The sequence below is a fragment of the Mixophyes fleayi genome, chromosome 7, assembly GCF_038048845.1.
Source record: "Mixophyes fleayi isolate aMixFle1 chromosome 7, aMixFle1.hap1, whole genome shotgun sequence".
Taxonomy (NCBI): Eukaryota; Metazoa; Chordata; class Amphibia; order Anura; family Limnodynastidae; genus Mixophyes; species Mixophyes fleayi.
The window spans coordinates 37,231,904-37,259,070 of record NC_134408.1 but is presented as its reverse complement, the minus strand read 5'-3'; the positions used below and the strand labels follow the sequence as shown (position 1 = coordinate 37,259,070).

Here is a 27,167-nt window from a genome sequence, read left to right as displayed (position 1 = left end):
AGGCCCCTGGGCTGTAGCCCCTTTAGCCCTATTGTTAATCCGGCTCTGGGCATGAGGTCCGCAGTTAAATATGGCTCCACTTTAAATTAGCTTTGTGCCCTACCTAGAGGTGAAAAGTACACCAAAAATAGGGTTGTGTTTAAGATCTGCTGGAATATCATCTCAGGTCAGTTGTTGAACTTTTACTCTCATTGCTGTTGCCATCTCTGATCTTCCTTTGGTTATTCTTGTGGCCTCGGTGGTTACAGTAGCTGTGAACCTGGGACCAAGTGTCCTGGCATGGTGTAAATCAGTGAGCAAGATACCAAACAAATATATAGGGCACACAGCTTCTCAGAGCTAGCGGACAAACACACAAACAAAACGCCTTTTCCAGAACCAGAATAGGAAGGAGGTTTGGTTAATGTAAATGGTAAAGGACAGTCATGGTTGCCAGCAGCAGTTTTAAGATTTCTACATTGATTGATGGTAGTGTATTAAATGTTTAACTTTTATATCTCCCCGACGATGTCACCACTCCCCCTCCTACCCCTTGTCACATGACTTCCGGGGGAGACATTGCACCAACATACATCTCCTCTCTTGTCTCAAAATATCTCCCAACTCGGCAACTCCGTTCTGCAAAAGATCTGCGTCTCTCATCCACCCTCATTACATCCTCCCATTCCCGGTTACAGGACTTTTTTCGGGCTGCACCCACTCTATGGAACTCTCTCCCTCGCACAATAAGACTCTCCTCTGTTCTACAAACTTTCAAGCGTTCTCTGAAAACCTACCTATTCAGACAAGCGTATAATATTCCTCAACCACCATCTTAACCTCACTACCTTTAGCCTGTTACACAATTTCACACAAGACAACTACCCCCGGACCAACATTATTGTGTGACAGGATCATTTAGCTTATGAGTCACCCTACCTTTGCAGTCTGGCTGGGCCAAGATGCAAAATGTATACTTAACCTCATGTGTCAATCTCCCATTGTCCCATAGATTGTAAGCTTGCGAGCAGGGCCTTCTCACCTCTTTGTCTGTTTTACCCAGTTTGTTTATTAGTTTATTACGTTTGTCCCCAATTGTAAAGCGCTACGGAATATGTTGGCGCTATATAAATAACTGATGATGATGATGATGATGTATGCTCTTAATACTGAAAGTTCTATTGGGCAAGTCCATCTTTACCTTCTGTTTCATGTCATTGTGCGGAATTTGTTTGTAAAATGATTAATTCAAAGTACAGCGCTGTGTATTTTGGAGCTTAAAAAATAATAAGAAGAATAAATACAGAAAATGACAATCAATACTATATATACATTGTACATATACCCCCACTGCTAGATCTACATTGTACAGAGGCAACAAACCATTGCAGAGAAATACCCTCACTGCAAACCACAAATTGCTGAGAATATCACAGGCTCCATGCCACATATTCCAGAAACAAATACCCACCTTCTATCACTGCAGATGTTGCAGAGAAATATCCCCCATTACTGCAAACCACATACTGCAGAGAAGTACCCGACATTGCAAGCTATATATTGCAGAGAAGTTGTCCACGGAAAACCATGAACTACTGAGAAATTCCCCCAATTGCCAGCTGTAATTTGCACAGATACTTGCAAATTGCCAGCCATATGCTGTACAGACAGCCACAATTACAAATCAAAATATATACACTTACCTAGCACACAAAAGAATACAACCTGCACACATTCCTAGGCACAGACTGTAATAGACTAGAATACTACACAAAAAATGTTTTTGTGTGGCCTCCAATTACTTGCTGTATGCTGTAAAAATGACCCTTCTTTGCCCATTCCCCAGCAATTTACTGGTTAAGAGATCTTAAAAAAAAAAAAGTAGCATGACATGTTGACAAACTCATCAATCCTTGATAAAGAACATGTATGACCTATGTCAATGCAGTGAGCCACCCTTCTTGTGACATCCTGTATGTAGGTGCCCTTCATGAAATGCTAACTATGCATATTGTGTTACTGTTTTTATTTTTCACATCAGCCACTAAGACCTTTTTTACACTGATGTGAATTATTGATTTGCAGTTAGAACATATAATAACACTGTGGTAGTAGCACTTATACTACCAATAACACATACATATTAGAATGTGTAATAGAGAACTATACTCTAATTTGGGATCCCCTCCATTTACACAGTGATGCCTGGCACTGATAAACCCCAATTCTTTCTACTTCCTACACACTCCAGCAATCTGTCACTTCCAATGTGCAGCCAGACTATGCTGCTGTTTTTGTCACCTAGTCTGACGTGGACGTACGTCGACCAATCATCGCTCATTTACCAGCCATTCACCTGGCGCAGCAGCCAATAGGAGAGCTTGGAGCTTAGTATCGTCCATCCCCTGTGTCTGCCCAAGGGGGGGGGCAGTGTAAAGACATGGCTGCACTGTGTCAACATTACCAATGTGTGTCTGTGTGACCGGGGATCCTGTCCTACGTGTCTCTGTGTCAGGAGTCAGGGGACGGCAAGGTAAGCTGCATTCATATTAATCTGCACTGTCCTTTACCCTTGTCCGCCTGGCACAGTGATGAACCCAAAGTGACCCCATTCAGTGCCTGCTCAGCCTCTCTCTGGTCCAGTTATTTTGTTGACTTGCCAAGAACTGAAGGGGTTAACCAGCATTATTTACTCCAGATGACCCGAATGACCTTAAAGTCCCTTCTCTCTGTACACTGTATGTGTCTGACCACTCCACTCCTTGATGCCTGTGCTTAAATATATATTAATACATCTTGTGGGTTGAAGGGAGGTTGTATATGGGCCCAATGAAAAAATAAATTCTATATTGTGTATAAAATGTGTGTGTGTAAAATCATGGCTTTGCACAGAACAACATGAGAGCCATCTGTTTGGATGCTTTGATCACTTTATAAGAATGCAATAGGCCTTTTTTCATAACATCACATCCCAAAGCCTGTTTTTAGAATTCTTATTTAAAAGAAAAAGGTGTTTATGAGCAATTGTTTTGAATTCTGTTCTGGTGGATGTAGGGTTGTTTTAGGAGTAAATTAGGAGTGTATCTGAAGTCCTTAACATTTATTTACATACTCCCCTCCCACCACACACACACATGTAGAGCTATCAAACATGTTTACTCACTGGCAGATGCAGCTGTGAGGTTCACAAACAATTAAAACATTTTAATTTTTAACCTGTATTTTTTTTTGATCATCTGATGATGCACTGTAATTGCATATGCCGCAGTGGATCGCAAACTTTTTCAGTTCAAGACACCCTTAGACTCTGCATAATTTTTTCAAGACACCCCTAAGCCAAAATAATTACCAAGTAGTCCCCCACCTTGCTTACCACTGGCCCTGGTCGAGACACCCCTGTGAGATCGCTGAGACACCCCAGGGAGCCTAGGTGCACAGTTTGGGAACCACTGGCATATGGGGACAATGCGCCTGCACGTGTAAGGGCTTATTCACACTGGGGGAATAAACACGCTGCAATGTGCACATAGCAATCGACTTGTCTAGATGATGTCTTTCCTTTCCTAAACTGTGATAGAAAGTGACAGCTCTTATCTAATCATCGCTCCATTGTCTGAAAAAATTTAAACCTTCCCTTCCCACCAACAAATTGTACAGCAGCAATCCCTCTATAAGCAGCCCCAGCTTTCCAATAATTCTCACACACACACACACACCATGCTGCTGGTTGTATTCTCCTCCGAGCATGGAAAATAATTAAAATTAGCTGTCTGTCTCTATGTTTCAGATGTGACTGTAGCTAGTCAGCGGAGACCTGATACACACTGACACTATACTTCAGAATGGCTGAGATTTCTCCCCCACAAACCTTGCCATTTGCCGAATTCTGACCCTTGGCTTCCCCTCGGCAAGGTGTGTTCTCTGGGCATCTGAGCCTGGAAAATATGCAAACTGGGGCTGCTTTTATGTCTGATCTTATGCTGACTTGTTCAGTTAGCTGATTCTTGTTATACCCTGATACAATGGGACTGATGCCGAGCATACGCCCATTTGTTTAGTATAAAATGCACTTTTCCTTACAGTGTATGCGCACAAAAGAACTTGTACTCTTATGTGCGTATCCAGATTTGTTCACATCTGACACTTGTGCCTCCATACTTTTGGAGAGGCGGAACAGGAGAGGGAAAGAGCGGTCTAATGTACACCGAGTACAGCAAGACTGTGTTCCCGTAGTCGCGAGTAAGGCAGAAACGCATGTAGACACAGATACGCCTGTCAGCGGCTATATCCTTTGTGGGTGACTGACGGCTGGTACAAATACACACTGATGATCAGCCAGTTCTAGCTATCCGCTTCTGATAGGATGATTGCGAATTCATCTCTGAAGCTGATAGCGCTTTGTTCATTATTAGTGACTATATTACATGATTTTTGTGGGCGTGTTTTAGATTTAATTCTTTTATACTTTCATTCGTACATGAGAATGAATATTATACCTGCTGTATTATATAGGTTTTTTGTTTTTTTAATTTAAATCAAACCTAGTAGCAAAAGTGTTTTTCGCTATCAAAGCAAATGTTTAAAAACTCCTTGTGTTTATGACCTGATTGGGTGTATGCATATGTAGGTGTATCTAAGCCTGCCACATATGCTACAGGCTCAGAGCTGAACTCGCCTTGCGATATGTGCGTCTTAGCATATGGTTGTAACTACACTATTTCTGTTTGGGTTTTTTTGAGCAGTATTTTTAATGCCTATGCCACCAACTCTGCTTCAGGGCCTGTGTCCCATCTGACTCTACAACCGGACAACCTGAGATCCAACACATAGAAGGAACCCCGTTCGCTGAGTATACTCCAGGCTTGTGGGCCAGTAGGACACAAGACTGCAGATACACCAATTATAGTAAACATGTCATTGTTTGAATTTCAGAAGCTTGCAGTTAACATGGTTATTATATACAGTTGTACATATGAAAATTAAAAGTGACCGTGTTCCATCTGATATGCCTTGCATGCAGCTTCCAGCATTATGTCGTCTTTATTCTGTTTTCATATGCTCAGTTAGCATGAAAAAGTTCCCTCAATTACGTATTTTCCACAGAACAACGGTAATTGTGTCAGATGTGTTTTTTGCACTTAGGAGATTACACTTTGTTGATTTTCCTTCTCCCTTTGCTTGTTTTATTTAGTTTACCCTCAATTTAGTTTTTTTTCTTTAAGAACAGTAGCAGGAGAAAATATGTGTTCATGCCTGTGAGCAACAAGACTTTGGGTGCCTTGGTGACCCTGATAGTCCTGGCAGGAGAACAGATTGATGAAGTTTATATGAAGCACCGGCAATAAAGGATACTTAAGATCAGCAGGGTGCCCCAATTTATAAATACACCCTAATGAAATTGGTATCCTGTACTTGATCGTGAAACCACGTCATAGTTGGAAACTACAGCTCTAGGAAATAAGGTCATTTCTAAACAGAAAAATATATACAGTGCATCCGGAAAGTATTCACAGCGCTTCACTTTTTCCACATTTTGTTATGTTACAGCCTTTTTCCAAAATGGAATAAATTCCTTTTTCCCCCCCAAAATTCTACACACAATATTCACAGCCTTTGCTCAATACTTTGTTGATGCACCTTTGGCAGCAATTACAGCCTGAAGTCTTTTTGAATATGATGCCACAAGCTTGGCACACCTATCTTTGGGCAGTTTCGTCCATTCCTCTTTGCAGCACCTCTCAAGCTCCATCAGGTTGGATGGGAAACGTCGTTGCACAGTCATTTTCAGATCTCTCCAGAGATGTTCAATCGGATTCAAGTCTGGGCTCTGGCTGGGCCACTCAAGGACATTCACAGAGTTGTCCTGAAGCCACTCCTTTGAGATCTTGGCTGTGTGCTTAGGGTCGTTGTCCTGCTGAAAGATGAACCGTCACCCCGGTCTAAGGTCAAGCGCTCTGGAGAAGGTTTTCATCCAGGATGTCTCTGTACATTGCTGCATTCATCTTTCCCTCTATCCTGACTAGTCTCCCAGTTCCTACCGCTGAAAAACATCAACACCATATGGTGCTGCTACCACCATGCTTCACTGTAGGGATGGTATTGGCCTGGTGATGAGCAGTGCATGGTTTCCTCCAAACATGAAGCCTGGCATTCACGCCAAAGAGTTCAATCTTTGTCTCATCAGACCAGAGAATATTGTTTCTCATGGTCTGAGAGTCCTTTAGGTGCATTTTGGCGAACTTCAGGTGGCCTGCCATGTCCTTTTTACTAAGAAGTGGTTTCCGTCTGGCCACTCTACCATACAGGCCTGATTAGTAGATTGCTGCAGAGATGGTTGTCCTTCTGGAAGGTTCTCTTCTCTCTACAGAGGAATGCTGTAGCTCTGACAGAGTGACCATTGGGTTCTTGGTCACCTCCCTGACTAGGGCCCTTCTCCCCGATAGCTCAGTTTAGACGGCCGGCCAGCTGCAGGAGGAGTCCTGGTGGTTCCGAACTTCTTCCATTTACAGATGATGGAGGCCACAGTGCTCGTTAGGACCTTCAAAGAAGCAGATATTTTTCTGTACCATTCCCCAGATTTGTGCCTCGAGACAATCCTGTCTCGGAGGTCTACAGATAATTCCTTTGACTTCATGCTTGGTGTGTGCTCTGACATGCACTGTCAAGTGTGGGACCTTATATAGACAGGTGTGTGCCTTTGTAAATCATGTCCAATCAACTGAATTTACCACAGGTGGACTCCAATTAAGCTGTAGGAACGTCTCAAGGATGATCAGTGGAAACAGGATGAACCTGAGTTCAATTTTGAGCTTCATGGCAAAGGCTGTGAATACTTATGTATATGTGATTTCTTAGTTTTTTATTTTTAAGAAATTTGCAAAAATCTCCCAAAAAACTTTTTTTCACCTTGTGTGTAGAATTTTGAGGAAAAAAAAGGAATGTATTCCATTTTGGAATAAGGCTGTAACATAGCAAAATGAGGAAAAAATGAAGCGCTGTGAATACTTTCCGGATGCACTGTATGTTCTCAAATGTCATGCTTACAGGAGTCATGTTTTTTAAGCAAATGAATAGGAACTTATGAGCTGTTGTGTGAAGGTAATATCATCTTTGTAGAACATTCTGGTAGGAAATTAGGCCAGTGTAAATAGACCTGGCTTGAAAGGTTTGAACAGAGGTCATAAACAACTAATTTACATTTACACAAACCTTCTAGTTATAACATCATATGATGGGGGGGCTGTGGATACCTGCAGCATGTTAAAATGTCCTTGTTCACCTTTGGGAGTCAATTTCATGTTGAGAAGTGTCCCCTTCATTCCTGCTTCTCCCAGCAAACGGAAACTATTTCTGTTGTTTTTTTCCTTCTTATTTTAGAAGAAACTATTGTATTATATTGTTGTATGTCCATTTGTTATTTGTTTCTTCATTTTAAGCATTGTGGATTTACTTGATTAAATTACACCTGATAATTTCTTACGAATTCACGTGTCAGACTTTTTTACATAGTTGAAGCAAAGGAGATTATTTGGTTTATGATAGCTCTGATGAAAATAAATTGTGATAGATTAGTTTAAAGGGAGATCCAAAGGCTTCCTGAGCGAGAGGGCCAGCTCTCCACAAAAAACCTTGGTGGTGACATAAGGCAAAGTTATTGCGTGGCATAGATATGGAATGTTTTAGTCATTTTTAAACAGAACAGGTGGTTGTTTTTGATTAACCCTTTGTCACACACAGCACTCAGGCTCAGGTGAGTGCTGGATCGTGACACTCACCTGTTGTTAATAATATAGTCATTAATGACACACCATTAAAATTAAAAAAAAGTTGTTTCTCCTGATTGCAAACACATATTCTAGCTTGCATACGTGACCGTCATCACTAGTAATTGGCACTTACAGCAGACCTGTAGCTGATGCAAGTGTTATGACTGAAGATCACGTACCTTTGAGATGCCCAAAGCTTGAATTTGGTGCTGCAGTGTGCGCTCGAGCTGTGCATGCCTTGACTGTACATTGACTATGTGCATGCTCCTGAAATTATAGGCTTACGTAAGGGTCTTTTGCAGTGAAAGATGAATTGGACAATTTATGTGCCTTAATGAATCAGGCCCATGGTGTTAACTGAATTTATGTAGAATTTTCGTTTGAAAATATTAATCTGGCTCAGATATAATGATAATATTTTTGTTTTTTTATGAGATGAAACTAGAGCAGAATTTGAGGAATTTCTTTTGTTTTCTAATTTGATTCCCATAAATCTAAGACTAACCAGTGACGCACAAGAGATTGAGACTTTTTTTTTTAGGTCTCTAGGCTCAGAAGTCAAAGGAGTTCATTTTATCAGTGTAAGGGAAAGGCCATGAATAATATATTATAATGGCCTATTTACTATTCAGTGCCATTAAAAAGAGGTAATCCCACTGGAAGATATTTAAGATGTAGCAGGAATTGTTTTATCTTGTCTAAGTCTAAAATGAAGGCCAAGGAATTATCTGGTTACTGGCTCTGGGCAGTCGGTAATCACAGGCACTGTGCTAGTTCCTGGCTTCAGGCAGTCGGTAATTACAGGCACTGTTCTGGTTACTGGCTCTGGGCAGTCGGTAATAACAGGCACTGTGCTAGTTCCTGGCTTCAGGCAGTCGGTAATTACAGTCACTGTTCTGGTTACTGGCTCTGGGCAGTCGGTAATAACAGGCACTGTGCTAGTTCCTGGCTTCAGGCAGTCGGTAATTACAGTCACTGTTCTGGTTACTGGCTCTGGGCAGTCGGTAATTACAGGCACTGTGCTAGTTCCTGGCTTCAGGCAGTCGGTAATTACAGGCACTGTTCTGGTTACTGGCTCTGGGCAGTCGGTAATAACAGGCACTGTGCTAGTTCCTGGCTTCAGGCAGTCGGTAATTACAGTCACTGTTCTGGTTACTGGCTCTGGGCAGTCGGTAATTACAGGCACTGTTCTGGCTCCTGACTCTGGGCAGTCAGTGATTACAGGCACTGTTCTGGTTACTGGCTCTGGACAGTCAGTGATTACAGGCACTGTTCTGGTTACTGGATCTGAGCAGGTGGTAATTACAAGCACTGTTCTGGTTCCTGGCTCTGGGCAGTCAGTTATTACAGGCACTGTGCTAGTTCCTGGCTGCAGATATAAGCCTTGGTTTGTACACAGCCTTTTTAAGGAAAAAAAAGCATCCATAGCTTTCTGTAGTTCCATGACTGACACGATTATCGGACTTTATGGGGCGTATTCAATTGTTAGCGTTAACGCTAACAAATGAGCGCTCAAAAAAATATTACCGTTTATATGGTAATATTGCGCGCGAAAACCGTTAATACGGTAGTTTACTTGCGGAATTTCGAGCGGCGAGCTGAAATTCCGCGAGTGATTACCGTATTAACGGTGTCGAAGTCAGCAAATTGGATAAAGTCATTTCAATTAAAGTCTAGCAAACTTGGTTGTCTTTGTCTGAAAAGATGCGTACGGTACGCTATGTCGTACAAGGGCACGCTACGGCGTGAAAGGGCGTACGCATCCACTACACGTGGCAGCAACAGTAATTGGTCTTTTACCATACATTTGCACAAACACGCATACTTATAAAATAGTACACATTATTGGTAGTTGCAACACATAGTCAGTTATGTCGAAATATAGTAGTATTTATATGTTATATCAGAGTTACATGCATATTAGTGAAATACACAGAACGGGTTAAAGGAATAACATCATGAGTGGTATCATAATGAACCTTGTTACATATCCTACTGTTTGGTGCGCTCTGCGAGGGAATCGCAGAGTGCATACGCAAGTTATGAATGATAGGGAATTATGAACTACTTAAGAGTAAGGAATTCTGGCGGGAAGAGCAGAGCATACCCCCTGCAGAGATGACCCCCTCCTTTGGATTCCTTAGGATGAACCAGCCAATGATTGACGACCCCTTGGACATTCCTGAGACCCGGACCAATAGATGCAAGCCATACCATCTTCATTGTATTACTGTACTTGATTGTGTATATAAGCAGCAGCTTGTGATCCAGAGTGCAGACTTCTTGTCCCCAGACTTCAGGATTGAATGACTGCACTGGATCCAGAGCGCCTGCGTTAAGTAACGGCTGTATTTACTATTACATCGCTTGAGCATATTTTTTTCAACTTATTGCGAATAAATCTTTGTGCGTTGGAAACACAAATCGAGGTTCGACAATCGTTATTGGTTAGCGACAATACGCACATTACAATTTGGGGGCTCGTGAGCTTTGGAGGTTTCGTTGCCGATGATACGCAAGACCAACGGATTTCGGTTCCTCAACAAAGGGTGGAGACGCGTCATAAACGGGTAAGAACGCATGGTGTTCAAAACCTGAATTTTACTCTGTGTTGTGAAACCGAATGTCCGTTTTGCATTATCTAGGGCACGCTAACTAGAACCTAGGGACAAAAGAGAAAACTGTTTCTTTTTTCTGTCATTCTGCGTTTTAACTGTATTGCATTGTTTAGCGTATGTGTACTTCCTGCTGTGTGTACGCGAACTTCCGGTAAACTTGCCACGTGGTTAAACAATCGTTTTGATAGTTATTATACATGCATAGTATAATTACTTGTGAAAGCCTCTGAGACATTATTACTATTGTTGGGAACTTTTGATTTTCTGCGCAGAAAAGGTGTATAGTGTGTGATGTTGTAACGTAGATACACTGTTTTATTGTTGAGGTGCTCAGTTGCTGTCTGACGAGGCGGATTGCCCAACTGAAGGACGGTATACAGGGCAGGTATACCGAATGCGAAAACTGGGTTTTCGCAAAGCGCTACCAATAGATCGCAAGGTTTGCTAATAATTAGTATTGGTAGGCAGTGCGATCCGGTCGCACCATTAGTGCGAATTGGTGAAGCAGCTAGGAGGAATTATACTGGAAAGGCAGGTTGATTGTATCGACTTTGCGCTCCCAGCGATAATAAACTCAGCAGATTTTTTGGTTTAGCCAGGGTATCGAGGAGCTGATAGCCCTTGGGGCCCACAGTGATATTTCTGTATTAGGGATCCTCGCCAGGGGCGAGAAAAGCGAGTGAACGCGGCTAAAGGAAATACGTTCACCGAGGATTATAGATCTCTAGCGGTGAGTATAGCAACAGAGTTGAAATTATTAGGTGGAAAGAACAGAGCATTGCGGTGTGTCTGTATTTCACATTTGGCCGGAAGGAACAGAGCATTGCGGTGTGTCTGTGTTCCGGGTAGAAGGTATATTGTTCAACATGGGTGCTAAGCATACGCTAGAGATGGTCAGTGTACTGCCTAAGGAAGGCCCTATTGGTTCAGCGAGGTTTCTCATGTGTAAGAAGTATGGTGCATATGCAACTGTGTATTGTGACACGTGGGTCGGGATGACCAAAGCTTGTGATAGGCCTTTCCCAACAATAGGGAGTTTTAATGCAGAGGTACTGAATACTGTAAAAGATAAAATATGGTTGATCAAGTCAACGAAAAAGAGGAATAGACATAATGATTGTTTAAAATTGTGGCAAATGGAAGGTAACACGTGGCAGAGCAGCGAATACAAACCGGAAATAGGCGTGGCGAAAAGCGCGCGCAAGGCGGATGTAACCATTGAGAAGCGTGGCGAACTCAGCGCAAGCGCGCCCCCGCCACCTTATGTGGCGGGAGGGGTAAGTACAGCCGTTGTTAAAACTGAAAATAGAAAAATTACTAAGTTGTACCCTGTTTTAAATCAGTTTCAATCAAGTGTATCTGAAAACGAAGATGAACCCACTGTGATTTCGGCCATTGCCCATGCTGTTAATGTACTAGAGGCTCAGCGCAAGTATGAGAAAATGGCTGAGATAGGTGAGAGTAGCGTGATCACTAGGAGTGAAAGTGTTCTAAATCTAGGGCCTGTAAATCCTGTAGCGTCCCCTGAAGTTAGTGTACCAGAGGGTGTGTTCCCGGTCCGCACAATATCAGTTCCCAATGGGAAACCAGATAAGGATGGTATAGTTCCTTTAAGAAATGTTACAATGCATTGTCCCTGGACTAGATCAGAATTACGTTCCATTATGACTGAATTCCCAGATCCTAGAAAAGAGTTAGCTAAATGTCAGAAATTTGTTAAAGACTTAGGGAATGCTCATGAACCAACCAGTAAGGATTGGCGGGTAGTGTTGAGGGCGTGTCTTCCTCCCAATACTAACATACAAAAATTTATTGGAGATTGTTTGTTGGAGGAAGATGACACCCTGACTGATGAGATTAACCAACGGAATATAGAACAAATTGTCAAACACTTAGCCATCTGTTTTCCAGTAGTAGTAAATTGGAGTAAGATTTTCACCATTAAACAAAAGGATAGTGAAACTGCCTCAGATTACTTTGCTAGAGCTATAACAGCGATTGCACGATTTACTGGGATATCCAACATAAGTGAGGACCCACATCACAGAGAGGTAGCTGTAGGGGTACTGATGGATGGCCTTAGGGAAAATTTAAAGACGAGAGTACAAACCACATTACCTAATTGGAGAGGCGTCACGGTAGACTTCCTTAGGGAGTCTGCTGTGGAGCATGACAAGAACCTTTTTAGAAAAAGGGAAGAGAAAAGTGATAGGTTAATGACGGTAAGTATACAGGCTCTAGAAGGGGTGCATACACGACCACCAGCATACAACCCATATAACAGGAAACCTAAAGTGATCAGGTGTTTCAACTGTAACGAGGAAGGACATTACGTTAGAGATTGTAATAAAGAAAGACTCAATACACATAAGGGTGGGTCACATAGATATCCTCCAAGAAAGGATTCACATAGACTAGAAGACTCACATCTACCCGCGCATATTACGGCAGCAAATGCTGCGCGGGAAATCACTAGTCAGCGCTAGGGGTCAGGTCATACCTGTAGTCTACAGCCAGTGAGGTTAACTGAGAGTCAGAGTGAAGAACCAACAATGATAGTTGACATAGCTGGCAGGAAACAAACTTTTCTTGTAGATACAGGGGCGGCCCGATCTGTGATAACCTCTCCTTTCAATCTACAGGTGACCAGCAAAACTATTCCAGCTATGGGGGTGACGGGAAAAGTGTTACATTATCCTCTAACTAAACCCGCCGAAGTTACTATCGGGCCTCTGCATACTAAGCATTCGTTTCTCTTGGCTGCAGCGGCTCCTACTAACTTGCTAGGGAGAGACTTGTTATGTAAAATGGGATGTGTCATATACTGTACTTCAGATGGTGTGTTCCTAGATATACCCGAGAAGGTTGCACATGAGGTACAGGACATATTGGACACCCCTCCAAGGTTAATGTTACACTCTCCTGTTATAGAACAAAGTCCATCTCAAGTAAAGGGGATGTTGCTGGAAATACCAGGTTCCCTATGGACCAGAGATGGACAGGACACTGGACTGATGGCAAACGTAGCCCCTGTCATGGTCAATCTAAAAAGTGGTAGGATAGCCCCAAAAATCCCACAGTATCCATTAAAACCGGAGGTGGAACTAGGGGTATATCCTGTTATTGAGAGGCTGTTACAACAAGGGATTTTAATTCGTACAGCCAGTACAGCAAATAGTCCCATTTTCCCTGTGAAGAAGAGTGGGGGGAGGGGCTATAGATTAGTCCAGGACTTAAGGGGAATTAACAAAGTTGTTGAGAGCCAATTCCCCGTAGTGCCGAATCCAGCTGTCATCCTCATGCAGATTCCACCGTCTGCCAGTCATTTTACTGTCATTGATCTATGTTCTGCTTTCTTTTCAGTCCCTCTTCACCCTGACTGCCAATACCTTTTTGCATTCTCCTACAGGGGAGTGCAATACACATGGACCAGACTACCCCAGGGGTTCATTGACAGCCCCAGTATTTTCTCCCAAGCCTTACATGACTGTTTGCAATCCTTTCAACCCCACAATGGGTCTGTTCTAATTCAATATGTGGACGATTTGTTGTTGTGCTCTGATTCTTTTATGTCATGTTTACATGATACTAAATTGTTGTTGCTTCATCTTTCACAAACAGGGCACAAGGTGGCAAAGGATAAATTACAGCCATGTCAGACTAAGGTCAAATACTTAGGACACTGCCTCACTAAGGGGCTAAGACACCTGACAACCGACAGAATTGAGGCCATACAACACATGACCCTGCCGCAGAGCCAGAAGCAGATTCGTACTTTCTTGGGGATGTGTGGATACTGTAGGTCCTGGATCCCAGGTTTTTCTATTCTGGCATTACCATTGCAGGAGCTAGTCTCTTCCTCAAAACCAGAACGTGTCATACACACAGAAGAGTCGGAGCAAGCGTTCTTTAATCTTAAAGATAGTCTGACAAGAGCACCTGCATTGGGAATACCTGATTATGAAAAGCCTTTCGAGCTATTTTGTACAGAAGCTGATGGCTGTGCAGCAGGTGTCCTCACACAGAAACATGGTGACGCTAGCAGACCGGTAGCATACTACAGTGCACAATTAGACAATGTGGCAAGGTCACTCCCAACATGTCTCAGAAGTGTAGCAGCAACGGCCCTTCTAGTAAGTAAGAGCGAGGATGTAGTATTAGGACATAATTCAACCATCTATACACCCCATGCTGTATCAGCTCTGTTAAATTCAGCCCAAACCAGACATGTTTCTTCAGCTAGATTCACAAAGTGGGAACTAGCCCTGATAGCACCCTCAAACATCACCATCAAACGATGTAGCACCCTAAATCCAGCTACATACCTTCCGTATGTGTCTCAAGAGACACAAAGGGTGGGAGGTGAGGAGACCCTGGTTGATGATGAGTTAGGCAAGAATACTGACACGCATGACTGTATGGAACACCTGAATCAGACCTTTACTGCAAGGCCCGACATACGTGACACCCCCTTAGAAAATGTAGATTTTACGTTTTATACAGACGGAAGTTGCCATAGACAGACAGAGACAGGAGAGCTATGTACTGGTTACGCTGTTGTAGACGATCAGGATGTGGTAGAAGCTGAACCCCTTGGTCCACCTCACTCAGCCCAGGTGGCGGAACTAGTAGCACTAAGGAGAGCGTGTGAATTGGCAGAGGGTAAATCAGCCAACATATATACTGACTCTAGGTACGCCTTCGGGGTAGTGCATGATTTTGGGGCCCTTTGGCGTCTTAGAAACTTTACGACAGCAGCAGGTACACCAGTGGCACACTCACAACACATAAAAGGACTTCTGACAGCGATACAGTTACCCAGAACAGTAGCCGTCATAAAGTGCAAAGCCCATACCTTTGAAGAAGACCCAGTGTCATTGGGCAACAACAGGGCAGACGAAGCTGCTAAATGGGCAGCAGGGCAACCTATGACTGTATCGACCGAGACTATGATGGTTTTTCAGACATTAGACACGCAGAAATTAATTGAAATGCAAGATTTGTGTTCCCTGCAGGAGAAGGCGGTCTGGAAGGCGAAGGGATGTGGTCAAGAGTCCTCAGGACTCTGGAGGGATGGACAAGGTAAGCCTGTAGCTCCCCGAACATACTATCCAAGCCTGGCTGAAGCAGCACACGGCCTGACTCACCTGGGTAAAGAAGGTATGTGCAAACTGGTGAGAGCATACTGGTGTGCTCCCGGATTTTCCTCTCAAGCTGGTAAGAAAGCAATGTCATGTCTTACTTGTTTGAGGAAAAATGTTGGGAAAACTATTCCAACTGAGCCATCCCACATCCCTCCTACAGACGGACCTTTTCAGGTAATACAAATTGACTATATCCAACTACCACCGTGCAGAAATCTGAAGTATGTGTTAGTGTGTATTGATGTGTTTTCCGGTTGGGTAGAAGCATATCCGGCAGCCACTAATACTGCTGTGTTCACTGCAAAGAAAATTGTACAAGACTTTGTGTGTAGGTTCGGTATCCCTAGAATCATTGAAAGTGATAGGGGTACCCATTTTACTGGTGATGTCTTCCAAAATATGTGTAAACTCATGGGAATCAGTAGCAGACTTCACACCCCTTACCGACCACAAGCCAGTGGTAAGGTGGAGAGAGTAAACGGTACTATCAAGAACAAACTAGGTAAGATAATGGCTGAAACTGGGTTGGCATGGCCTGAGGCTTTGCCGTTGGTCCTCCACAGCATTCGAACCACTCCTAGACCTCCTCTTAATCTGTCCCCCTTTGAGATACTGTTCGGACGACAACCTCATTTGATCGTGAGTCCACAAGACGACTTAAAGTGTAATAATGAAGTGACTGTACAATATCTTATAAGAATGAGTAGACAGCTGAAACAACAACAACAAAAACTAAAAATGCTGTCACCTGGTATGCCAGAAACAAACTGTCATGATGTTGAACCTGGAGACTATGTTATGATCCGCAATTTCTTACGTTCAGGTTGTTTAACAGACCGTTGGGAAGGCCCGTACCAAGTGCTGCTGACCAGTACTATATCACTGAAGGTTGCAGAGAGAGACACTTGGGTCCATTCCACCCACTGCAGGAGAGTCCATAATCCGGAGAAAGTGCAAGACAAGACTCAGACCGACGACATAGAGCTGTCACTTGTGAGCCTGTTCCGGGAGACCTAAAGCCTGCAGTTAAGACACCTGAACCAGAGACGTTGCCTCAGAACTATCTTTCCAGCGATGGAGTGGCGGTTTTTGTTTTTCTTTTGTTCCAGGATTTTCCTTGTTTTTACTTTTTCTAGGACATTCTATTTTTGTGAAGGAGAATGGAGGATGGAGGAGAGTTCTGGGAGTGATACGGATGAAATGGAGGCCGAAGAAAAGTTAATAGGATATCCTGAGCAGCCCATTATCAAACTTGGTCCAGGGGTTATGAAAAGGTCTGCTAGCTCAGGAACTCGGAGGCAGTGTGAGGGGCTATTGTCTGATGAGTATTGTATCTGCAAGTTCTGCAACTCCCTAGTTGACGAGAGATGCATCCAACGATGCCAGTCCCCCAGTACTCTGAATATAGGCGGGCATCCATTGGAGGATTATCACTCCCTGGTGGGTAAGGTGCTAAACCAAACTGAGTGTTGGGTGTGCTCTCACGTGCCTCAAGGGCAGCATAACATAGGACTAGTGCCATTCCCTCTAAACATATCCGAAGTACTCGAATTAAGGGGTGGGAGGCCCATAGAAGGGAGGTACAATAACACTAGGTCCCCTAGTCTGACGCTTCGACAATACTCCATAGGCAGATCTTTGCTGTGCCTGAACATATCTCATGCAAAGCGCCTGGAGAATTGGGAAGCTGACCCATCAGATCAGACAATGGCCCGCCACACTCATTTTAGAGAGAGACCCACAAGGTCACTACTAGGCAGGAATGCTGATGGAAGTCACAAGTTAGGGCGTATAACCAAACATAAGAAGGTATCTATTGGAAAAGTCTCTACAGATAAATGTGAAAATATCATTAATGCCGACACGTGTCTAGAGCAGATGGAGACACTAGGCATGGGTAGTTTTATCAAAACTCTGTGTGATATAATTCATGGGCATACTGTTCCTTATGTTCTCCCTGATGATGTGTATTTTGTTTGTGGGAGGAAAGCTTATTCCTGGGTGACTCCGAGTTCCAAGGGCTTGTGTTTCTTAGCTAAACTGGTTCCTGAAATCATGACTATTACTCATGAAGAAATGGTAGATATTCACAAGACTACATCACCACCATACATACACACACAGTATGAACACCGTGGCAAGAGAAATATGATTCCTGGTGAGGAACCCATAGCTACAAAATTGATTAGTGAAACTGCTGGTTTCCAAGTTATGGTTGCTCTAGATCTCACCAGGACCGCTCGGGGAACATTAAACTTTAAGTATATCCAAGATCTAGCTAAATTAATAGATAATATCACCGAGATGTATGATGACACTTTCAGGTATACTGGAAGGGAGCTACAAGCGTACAAGAAGGAGTTGGTGCAACATAGACTGGTACTAAATTACTCACCTCTATTACTGGTGGGTACTGTGTGACACTGGCCACCCAGTTCGGTGTCAAATGTTGCACGTACATTACTAATAATACAGAAGACCCTAAAGAGGTTATAGACCGGAAGATGGATGAAATTTTGCAGCTGAAATGGGAATTTCGAAAGAGCCATAATTCTTCGTTATATGAGGTCGGGGAAAAGGTGGCGGGTTGGTTCTCATGGTTGAACCCAGCAAAATGGTTCTCTGGTCTGGGGGAGTGGGTACAGGAAATGATTGCGAGTGTAGGTAAGCTCCTTCTCCTTATACTGGGTGTCATCTTAGCAATTGGTTTAGTTGTCAAATGTGTTCCTACTGTGTTGAAGTGTGGAAAACGGTCTCATAAGAGTAACACTGAGAAAGAGACTGAAAGGGTGGTACCAGATACCGAGATCATGGTCTGTGAAGAAGTATTGTATAATCCTGAACTTGAAACGGTGATTGGGTGATAGTTTATTACACTATCAAAGGGTGGAACTGTCGAAGTCAGCAAATTGGATAAAGTCATTTCAATTAAAGTCTAGCAAACTTGGTTGTCTTTGTCTGAAAAGATGCGTACGGTACGCTATGTCGTACAAGGGCACGCTACGGCGTGAAAGGGCGTACGCATCCACTACACGTGGCAGCAACAGTAATTGGTCTTTTACCATACATTTGCACAAACACGCATACTTATAAAATAGTACACATTATTGGTAGTTGCAACACATAGTCAGTTATGTCGAAATATAGTAGTATTTATATGTTATATCAGAGTTACATGCATATTAGTGAAATACACAGAACGGGTTAAAGGAATAACATCATGAGTGGTATCATAATGAACCTTGTTACATATCCTACTGTTTGGTGCGCTCTGCGAGGGAATCGCAGAGTGCATACGCAAGTTATGAATGATAGGGAATTATGAACTACTTAAGAGTAAGGAATTCTGGCGGGAAGAGCAGAGCATACCCCCTGCAGAGATGACCCCCTCCTTTGGATTCCTTAGGATGAACCAGCCAATGATTGACGACCCCTTGGACATTCCTGAGACCCGGACCAATAGATGCAAGCCATACCATCTTCATTGTATTACTGTACTTGATTGTGTATATAAGCAGCAGCTTGTGATCCAGAGTGCAGACTTCTTGTCCCCAGACTTCAGGATTGAATGACTGCACTGGATCCAGAGCGCCTGCGTTAAGTAACGGCTGTATTTACTATTACATCGCTTGAGCATATTTTTTTCAACTTATTGCGAATAAATCTTTGTGCGTTGGAAACACAAATCGAGGTTCGACAATCGTTATTGGTTAGCGACAATACGCACATTACAACGGTAAGATTTTTTGAGCGCTCGTTTGTTAGCATTAACGCTTTGAATACCCCCCTAAGAATTACCAAACGTCTGGTATAATTTATAGCAGGGGTGTCCAACCTTTTAGCTTCCCTGGTCCACATTGGAAGACGAAGAGTTGGTTTGGGCCGCACATAACATACACTAACAATAACGATAGCTGATCATCCAGTTCAATCGCCCTGTTCAAAAAATCCTCTCTAGTTATTATACTATAATCACTTTTTGTATTGTTTCGATGCAATATCAATAAAGTGCATTTAAGCCAGGCATTGTATATCAGGGTGCCCCGACCAGGCCTGCGGTACCTGACATATACATCACTGTGACCCCAAATTGTGACCTGTTTTGCTAATGACACCACTATGTTAGTTAAGGGATAACAACTTATAATGGGCCAAAGAGAATAATATATAATGCCCCATTAGTATTACAAGTAAAAGTATGTAGCAGGGAGATAAGGTCCATGATGCTCCAGGACCAGGTGACTTTTATTCACTGGTCAGCGTCCCTTGAAATAATAAAAAAAATCGCCCTTAACTTACCTTTTAATCGGCTTGTTCTCCTGTCCTCTTCTCTTCTTATCTCCAATTCTGTGCTGCTGATTGTTCTTCTCGTGCGGGTGACTCCTCTGTGCTGCGCTCCGCAATGGATGTTGGGCGTGATGACATCACACCCGACATTCACTGCGAGCACCGCACAGAGGAAGAGACAAGGGAGGGAGCCGGAATACCAGCTAACGTGACCGCGTGACCGCAAGGTAAGTATTTTCTTTTCTTTGCAGGATTTTTTTTTTCCATTAACAGTGCTGCCCCCTTGCCACAACCAAAACTCCTTCTGGGCCACATTTACAGGCGTGCTGGGCTGCATGCGGCCCACGGGCCGCAGGTTGGATGACTCTGGTTTATAGCATTTTCTGTTTAATGCTACGTACCATGAAACAGTAGATTTTATATGCTCATTGATTTACTTTACTTTACCTTGACAAGTGGACATCACAAAGTGCACAATGTTCGGGGAGGTTCACTAAACATTGTGCAATCACTTTGGGATGTCAACTTGTCCAGTTAAAATAAACTAGATCAGATGAGCATATAAAATATATCTACTGTTTCATGGTATGTAGCCTTAAAAAGAGATAGATTGGGAGTTTGAGTAAACAGATAAGATGAATCCATGTTGTTTCAGCACCATCGTCTCTACTGAGAGAAACGGAGAACTTGAACCATATATATTGTTCTTTGCTACCATTCACTCTCTTTATAAAGGGCAATGATGAATTCATTCAAGTTCAGCAAACGCCCTGATGAAAGCTTAATAACACCTAGCTGAAACTCACATACTTTTGATGCATTTTATCAGTCTTACACTGAGAACTTCAGTGTAGCAATAATTTCTCTTATTGTGTTTATATTTGTACAAGCTACCCGAGTAAAGCTGGGTACACACTACACTGTTTTCGTACAATAATCGGCTCAAGCAGCCGACATACGACCGCTCGTTCAAAAGTCGGGTCAGTGTGTGCAGTGACACCATGGTCGAAAGTCTGCCCAAATGGACGATTGTCGCCTCATTTGGTTGGTCGTACCGTTTAATATTTTCGTTCCAATCTCGTTTCCGCTGTGTAGTGTGTATAAACTTCCGACCGATCCACAACAGTGAGTACGAAATTACAGTCATTGCTCGCGACAACATGGCTGTAAAAAGTCGCTAACGAGACGTCCGCTCTTCCCTTTATCGTCCTAAACAAGGCTAGTGTGTATGCAGTCCATGGACCGAGCGATCGGAACATCGATCGCATGTAAAATCGATCGGCATAAAAAGTTGGTCGAAATTTCTGTAGTGTGTACCCAGCTTTACATTGTTGCAGTTTGGGGTGACATGCACTTATAAATTGTCCCACTCTGCCATTTGAACTTAAGTATTATCTATTACTGTTGTTTCCTATAACGTCTTTATACAGTGTTACATTGTAACAAGAAGGGAATGAATGCTACTTTGAGACTCACTTTGTAGTGTAATAATAACACTTTTATACTAAATAGAATTATACACACATTTATTTAGTTGTATTTATCCTTCTTTTTAAGCAGTACAATGAAAAAAAATATATTTTTGTAGCATAAATCGCTAGTGGGCTATACGAACGAAGCTTGGTAATTACCATTTTTCCTTGGTTTGTTTCCTCAGGCTGCTATTAATGATTCATACTTTTGCTCAGATTCCACAGTGTTGTGAGACTTCTATGGTAAATGATGTAGTGAGCAGAGAGGCTTTGGAATGCCCCTCTGAGCTCCATCTGCACTGTGAATTCTTCTCCCTGCTTCTTCTCCATCACATTGCATGCTGAAAGCTCTGTGTGTGTGTGACTACTCTGTCCTCCAGCAAAAAATTTTAAAGCTAAGAAATGATACATGCTTAAATGGTACTTTAGGTTCTATTTAAAAAATCAATTTTTGTGAGACAGCCGCTTTAAATATTTACAAATACAAATTAAGTGTTATAACATAGAGGCATTCTTAATCCCTAATGATGTGATAGGCTGAATCCCCATCACCATACATAATGGCTGCCTCCATTGTTGTTTATGAAAGGATCCTCTTTAGGACCATGTGATCTACTGAACTTTACTATCCTTAAACTTTATCAACAATCATAAAACATGTTTCTCTAACATTGTTACAGTGGGCCTCATTCATTAAGCAAAAAAAAAAGAGTAACTTTGCACCTGGGCAAAACCATGTTGCAATGAAGGGGGAGGTTAATTTAAAATGTGATGGCAGATTTATAGTTGGGGTAGGGCATGTCCTAGATCAACTTTACATTTCAGTGTGAAAATAAAGCTATTATTTGTATGCTATATGAAAAAACAGCCAGTATTTATAACTTAGGTGCAACATAATAAACTGATTTGCACCCCTTGCATTGTAACATGGTTTGTCCAAGAGAAAACTCATTTTTTTGCCTTACTTTCCTTAATGACACAGGCCCAGTATGTTTATTATTATTTTAAGACTATGTTGGTGTGTAAATGTCAGGCTTTGAAATTGATTGTAGGAACTGAATCCTGGGCACTTCAACAATACATCATATCTAATGCTTTGTATCTGTTTTTGGCAGCAGAATGTTGACTGTGCTGTGGGCAGCAGATACTTGGGGCAAAGTGTACACTCTGTCTACAGAAGGTCAACAGTGGGAACTGTGTAAGGATGAGCATTTGGAGTTCAAACGTATATCTGCTGTACAAGCGTGCTGCTGGGGGATCGCTGGCAACAATGAGATATACATCTACGTACACTCCAGCGACCTTCCAATCCGATATCAAGAAGAGACCTATGAGAACCAGGTGCGCAATCAAAAGGGTCACATGTGTGATCGTTAGATGTACTCCGTGGGATAGAAAACCTATTATTTAAAGTGGATACAAACTTTTTATGGCCTAACCCTAATATTTGTATGGAATGCAGCCTATCAGTTGATTTGGAGCCAATGATATCGCTGAGTCTGAAAGTGCTTAGTTCCAATGACTTGGTTTCCTGTATTCTCTGAGTTATTGGTTCAGGCTTCAAAGTCTGCTTCCACTATGCATCCTTAGAGATATGCACATGGGTATTTGTATAAAAAGTGTTTTACCAGTACCTATATAGAAAAGGAGACGTAGCCAAGCAGATTCCAACTTGCATTTTTCTAGTATAAATTTAGAAATTGAAAGCAAAGATCTGGCTGCTGTGGGCAAAATCACTTTTGTTTTTTTTACCCATGCAATGGTTATAAATGTCACTCTATGGGGCATATTCAATTGTCTGCGGTTTGCGCCGCGGAAAAACTATTACCAGTATTACGGTAATAGTAAGCTGGATTTCAGCTCGCAGCTCTCTGAGTCACGAGCTAAAATCCAGCGAGAAAAGTACCGTAATACTGGTATTTACACGCACTATTACCGTAATGGCGGTAACAGTGCGCACGTGGTGAGAATGTTGGCTATAACGCCAACAATTGAATATGCCCCTATATGTATTAATTTAATGGAATGTTGTAGTGAATTGTTTTTTTTAAAAAATAAAACAAAAAAAACTCCACAATATATGTTTGTTTGAATTCTTACGACTGACTCTCTGAACTCAAAGGAGTTTCTTGCGTAAGCTTTGGCATGTCCATGGCATTACTACTACTTTTATATTTTGCCCAATAGGTAGCACTGTTTTTTTTCCTTTATTGTAATAAACATCATCATCATCATCACCCAGTTCAGGGAAAGAATTTCAGTATAAAACAGCTTCCACTCGTGTTAATGTGGCAATCCCATGAAAACAAAAAGTGTTTTGTTTTGGTTTTTTTAAAACATAAGTCGCTGTGGCAGGCTATAATAAAAATTTGTTATAATTTACCATTTTCTGTTTTGTTTGTTTTTCTTCAGGCTTTTATTAATGAATTATGATTTGGGACTACCATGGCAACAACAGTCAGATGACACATGATGTAGAGAGTTTTTTTCTGCTGGCGCTTACCATTACACAGTTCTAAAAGCTTTTAAAGAGGCAAATCTGCTTGTGTGACATATTATAGGCAAAAACCCTTCAGTTCAGTAGGATAGCCTAATTTTTATTTATTTTTGCTGCTTTTTCCTGGAGGAAGAAACATAAGACATTCTTGTGATACCACACTAACCACAACTGAAACTTGACTTGCACACGTGCATTTTTCCTGACTGATGAAATGGCATTACTCACATAGAGATACATAGAATTGTCATGGATGTTCATTCATTAACAAAATAAGATCATTTTCCTCTTTTGACTGTTGTGTGTTTGCAGCGCTGGAATCCAGTGGACGGATTTTGTGAGAAGCTGCTCCCAAGTGACCGCTGGCAGTGGAGCGATATCACTGGATTGAAACAACAGCAGCTGGACAACTTCGAACTGCCCTCATCGCACTGGGAGTGGGAGTCAGATTGGTACGTTGACGAGAACATTGGAGGCGAACCAACGGAAAAAGGGGTAAGTAATGTCTCTTATCTGCAGACCTGGAATTAGAAGATATTAATGATACATGCAGTGCAGTGAGCAGAACTAACTTATTACATATCAAACACGATTCATGCAACAAATTACCTTTTTATGCTATAGGGATCTACCAGACTCTTGCCATGGAATAATGTAGCCCTGACTAGGGGTGGATTCAGAACACCTACAATATCTAACAAAGAAATGAACATTGACACCATCCCCTCCCCCTCCTTTCTACACCAACATAATACATACAAGACTTCCTTGCTGCACATTATAAATGTCTGTGTGGCTTGAGACAGGGCAAGTAGCAAAGCTTAAAGAAAAAAATCTTTTTGCGTTATACTGGTTTTTGATCCACCAATTGTACCCACTATTACACTAAAGCGGGCCATATGTGTTGTGATCCTGCTGCTCAGAACGAAAGCCGAGTAATAATAATGGTGTTCAGTTTGGCTGCAAATGTAATTGGCAAAATTGGATGAGATCTGGCCGTTTTGTGCTTGGGCTGAGCGCTAGCTTACTTCCAGCATTGTTGTTATCTGTTAGTGTGGTGAGACATATAAGGCCAATTACCCAATATTGGCTTTGATATATCAGTGAGTATGCTGGCAATGATTGGCCTTTGGAAGCAATCACATATAAGTAGTTCACGATGCAGCGATACCACCCCACTTATTTATAATAATATAGACTTGTCTTGGCGAGCATATGGTGAGTAGAGGCTCTCTTAATCAGATGCTTCTTGATAGCCCCTGCCAGGGTGTAACCCATTGGTGTATAGAATACAAGATCTGAATATATAAAGTAAGCTGAGAGTTCTTTATAAGATTTAATAAGACATTTTAATTTCATCCTAACATAGGGCCTGATTCATTAAGGATCTTAACTTGAGAAACTTCTTATTTCAGTCAACTGGACAAAACCATGTTACAATGCAAGGGGTGCAAATTAGTATTCTGTTTTACACAAGTTAAATACTAACTGTTTTTTCATGTAGCATGTTTCATGAGGATATCTTTATACATGCACAGGTGAGTTAAGGTATTTCACTGGGTCCGTAATTATTCTGTCTTTTCCCACAAATGGAAATCCTCAAAATATGAGCTTTTGGGGGTACTGGAGAACTGAAGTTGAGAAACATTGCTCTAGCCAACAATGAACTTCTTGTAACATTCCCAGCCAATCGAGAACCTCTTGTATCATCATCCAGCTAACAGAGAACCTCTTGTATCATCATCCAGCCAACAATGATCCTCTTGTAACATCACCCAGCCAATCGAGAACCTCTTGTATCATCATCCAGCTAACAGAGAACCTCTTGTATCATCATCCAGCCAACAATGAACTTCTTGTATCATCATCCAGCCAACAATGAACTTCTTGTATCATCATCCAGCCAACAGAGAACCTCTTGTATCATCATCCAGCCAACAGAGAACCTCTTGTATCATCATCCATCCAACAGAGAACCTCTTGTATCATCATCCAGCCAATTGAGATCCTCTTGTAACAGCATTCAGCCAATAGAGATCCTCTTGTAACAGCATCCAGCCAATAGAGATCCTCTTGTAACAGCATCCAGCCAATAGAGATCCTCTTGTAACAGCATCCAGCCAATAGAGATCCTCTTGTAACAGCATCCAGCCAACAGAGAACCTCTTGCAACAACATCCAGCCAATAGAGAAACATCATCCAATGAATGATTGCATATTCTCTGTACAGCTCTGCATAATATGATTGTCCCCGTATAAATTAATAATAATAATAATACTTGATTATTTTTTACTTGTAGTTTTCTGGTACAGTTCCTATATCATCGTACTGACGGGAGCTCTGTATGTCTGTTTCACATTCTAATCATCATACTTTTCCTTGTGTATTATACATTTACAGGGATGGACATATGCTATAGATTTCCCAGCAACATACACTAAGGATAAGAAGTGGAATTCTTGTGTGCGTCGCAGGAGGTGGATCCGATACAGAAGATACAAGTCTAGAAGCAGCTGGGCACAGGTACGTTCCTGAACAATGTGCTTAATTGTCCCAGTAGAGTGTAAACTACATATCTAGGCTTTGCAGTACATATGCAACACACACAATTTTAGAGATAACAATTGCCTATTGAATACAGTTTGAATTTAAAGTGAGTAAGCCAGGAGTGAGGCGTGTGTGTTTACATCCACAATGCATTTGATGCATTTCAGGTGGTTATGATTTATCTATTAGGGCAAAAGTGAAATCTTTCTGAAAGAAAGCGATGGCTCCAAAAAGTAAATATTTGCTATGCAGTTCTACTTAATATAGACCCAGTCATTGACTTAATTACAGCTAAGCTCCAAACCTGGAAGAACCATCCACTGTCCATGTCAGGAAGGGTAAATTTAATAAAAATGATTGTACAAACTAATCTTCTCTACTCATTACAACATGCCCCAGTTTACATTCACGGTCAAACCTTCCTCAAGATTAATAGATATCTTTCCCCTCTGGTATTGGGGGAAATGGGCACGGATACAATTTGACACGTTCTAGATCTAGGGCTGCAGGAGGTCTGGCCTCCCTAATTTTAAAGCCTACTATGTGGCTGCACAGTTGACACATCTGCTCGAATGGGTAGCGGATAATGTGGGTGATACCTTATGCTGGTTCCTGCGTGGGCTGGCGAGATCCTCAGTTTCCTGTACAGATTCCTTTGAGAGCCAAGTTCTCAAGGGGTACAGCACCACTTCTTCGAGAAACCATACTTACGTGGAATTTCGTGCTTAAGTCCATAAATGTTACAGGTTGTGATCCTGAGGCATCTATTTGGGGCAATCAAAACTTTGGAGAGGCATTGAAGCTGGGGAATAGTAAACACTAGTATACTCAACGGTATCACATTCTTTCGCCAACT

At 42.1% G+C, this 27,167-nt stretch overlaps 1 protein-coding gene across 3 annotated transcripts in view; it reads left to right on the top strand.

Moving 5' to 3' along the window:
- The first annotated feature begins 2,403 nt into the window (after positions 1-2,403).
- Positions 2,404-27,167, top strand: part of TECPR1 (tectonin beta-propeller repeat containing 1) — a 74,354-nt gene continuing 49,590 nt past the window's right edge. For 2 of the 3 annotated variants that reach the window (XM_075179676.1, XM_075179674.1), the window contains exons 1-4: positions 2,404-2,512; positions 22,382-22,607; positions 24,076-24,258; positions 26,165-26,287. In XM_075179676.1, the coding sequence (XP_075035777.1) occupies positions 22,386-22,607; positions 24,076-24,258; positions 26,165-26,287 (528 nt within the window). In that variant the 5' untranslated portion in view covers positions 2,404-2,512; positions 22,382-22,385. The remainder of the gene's footprint in view (positions 2,513-22,381; positions 22,608-24,075; positions 24,259-26,164; positions 26,288-27,167) is intronic. The other variant, XM_075179675.1, reaches the window with a different exon arrangement.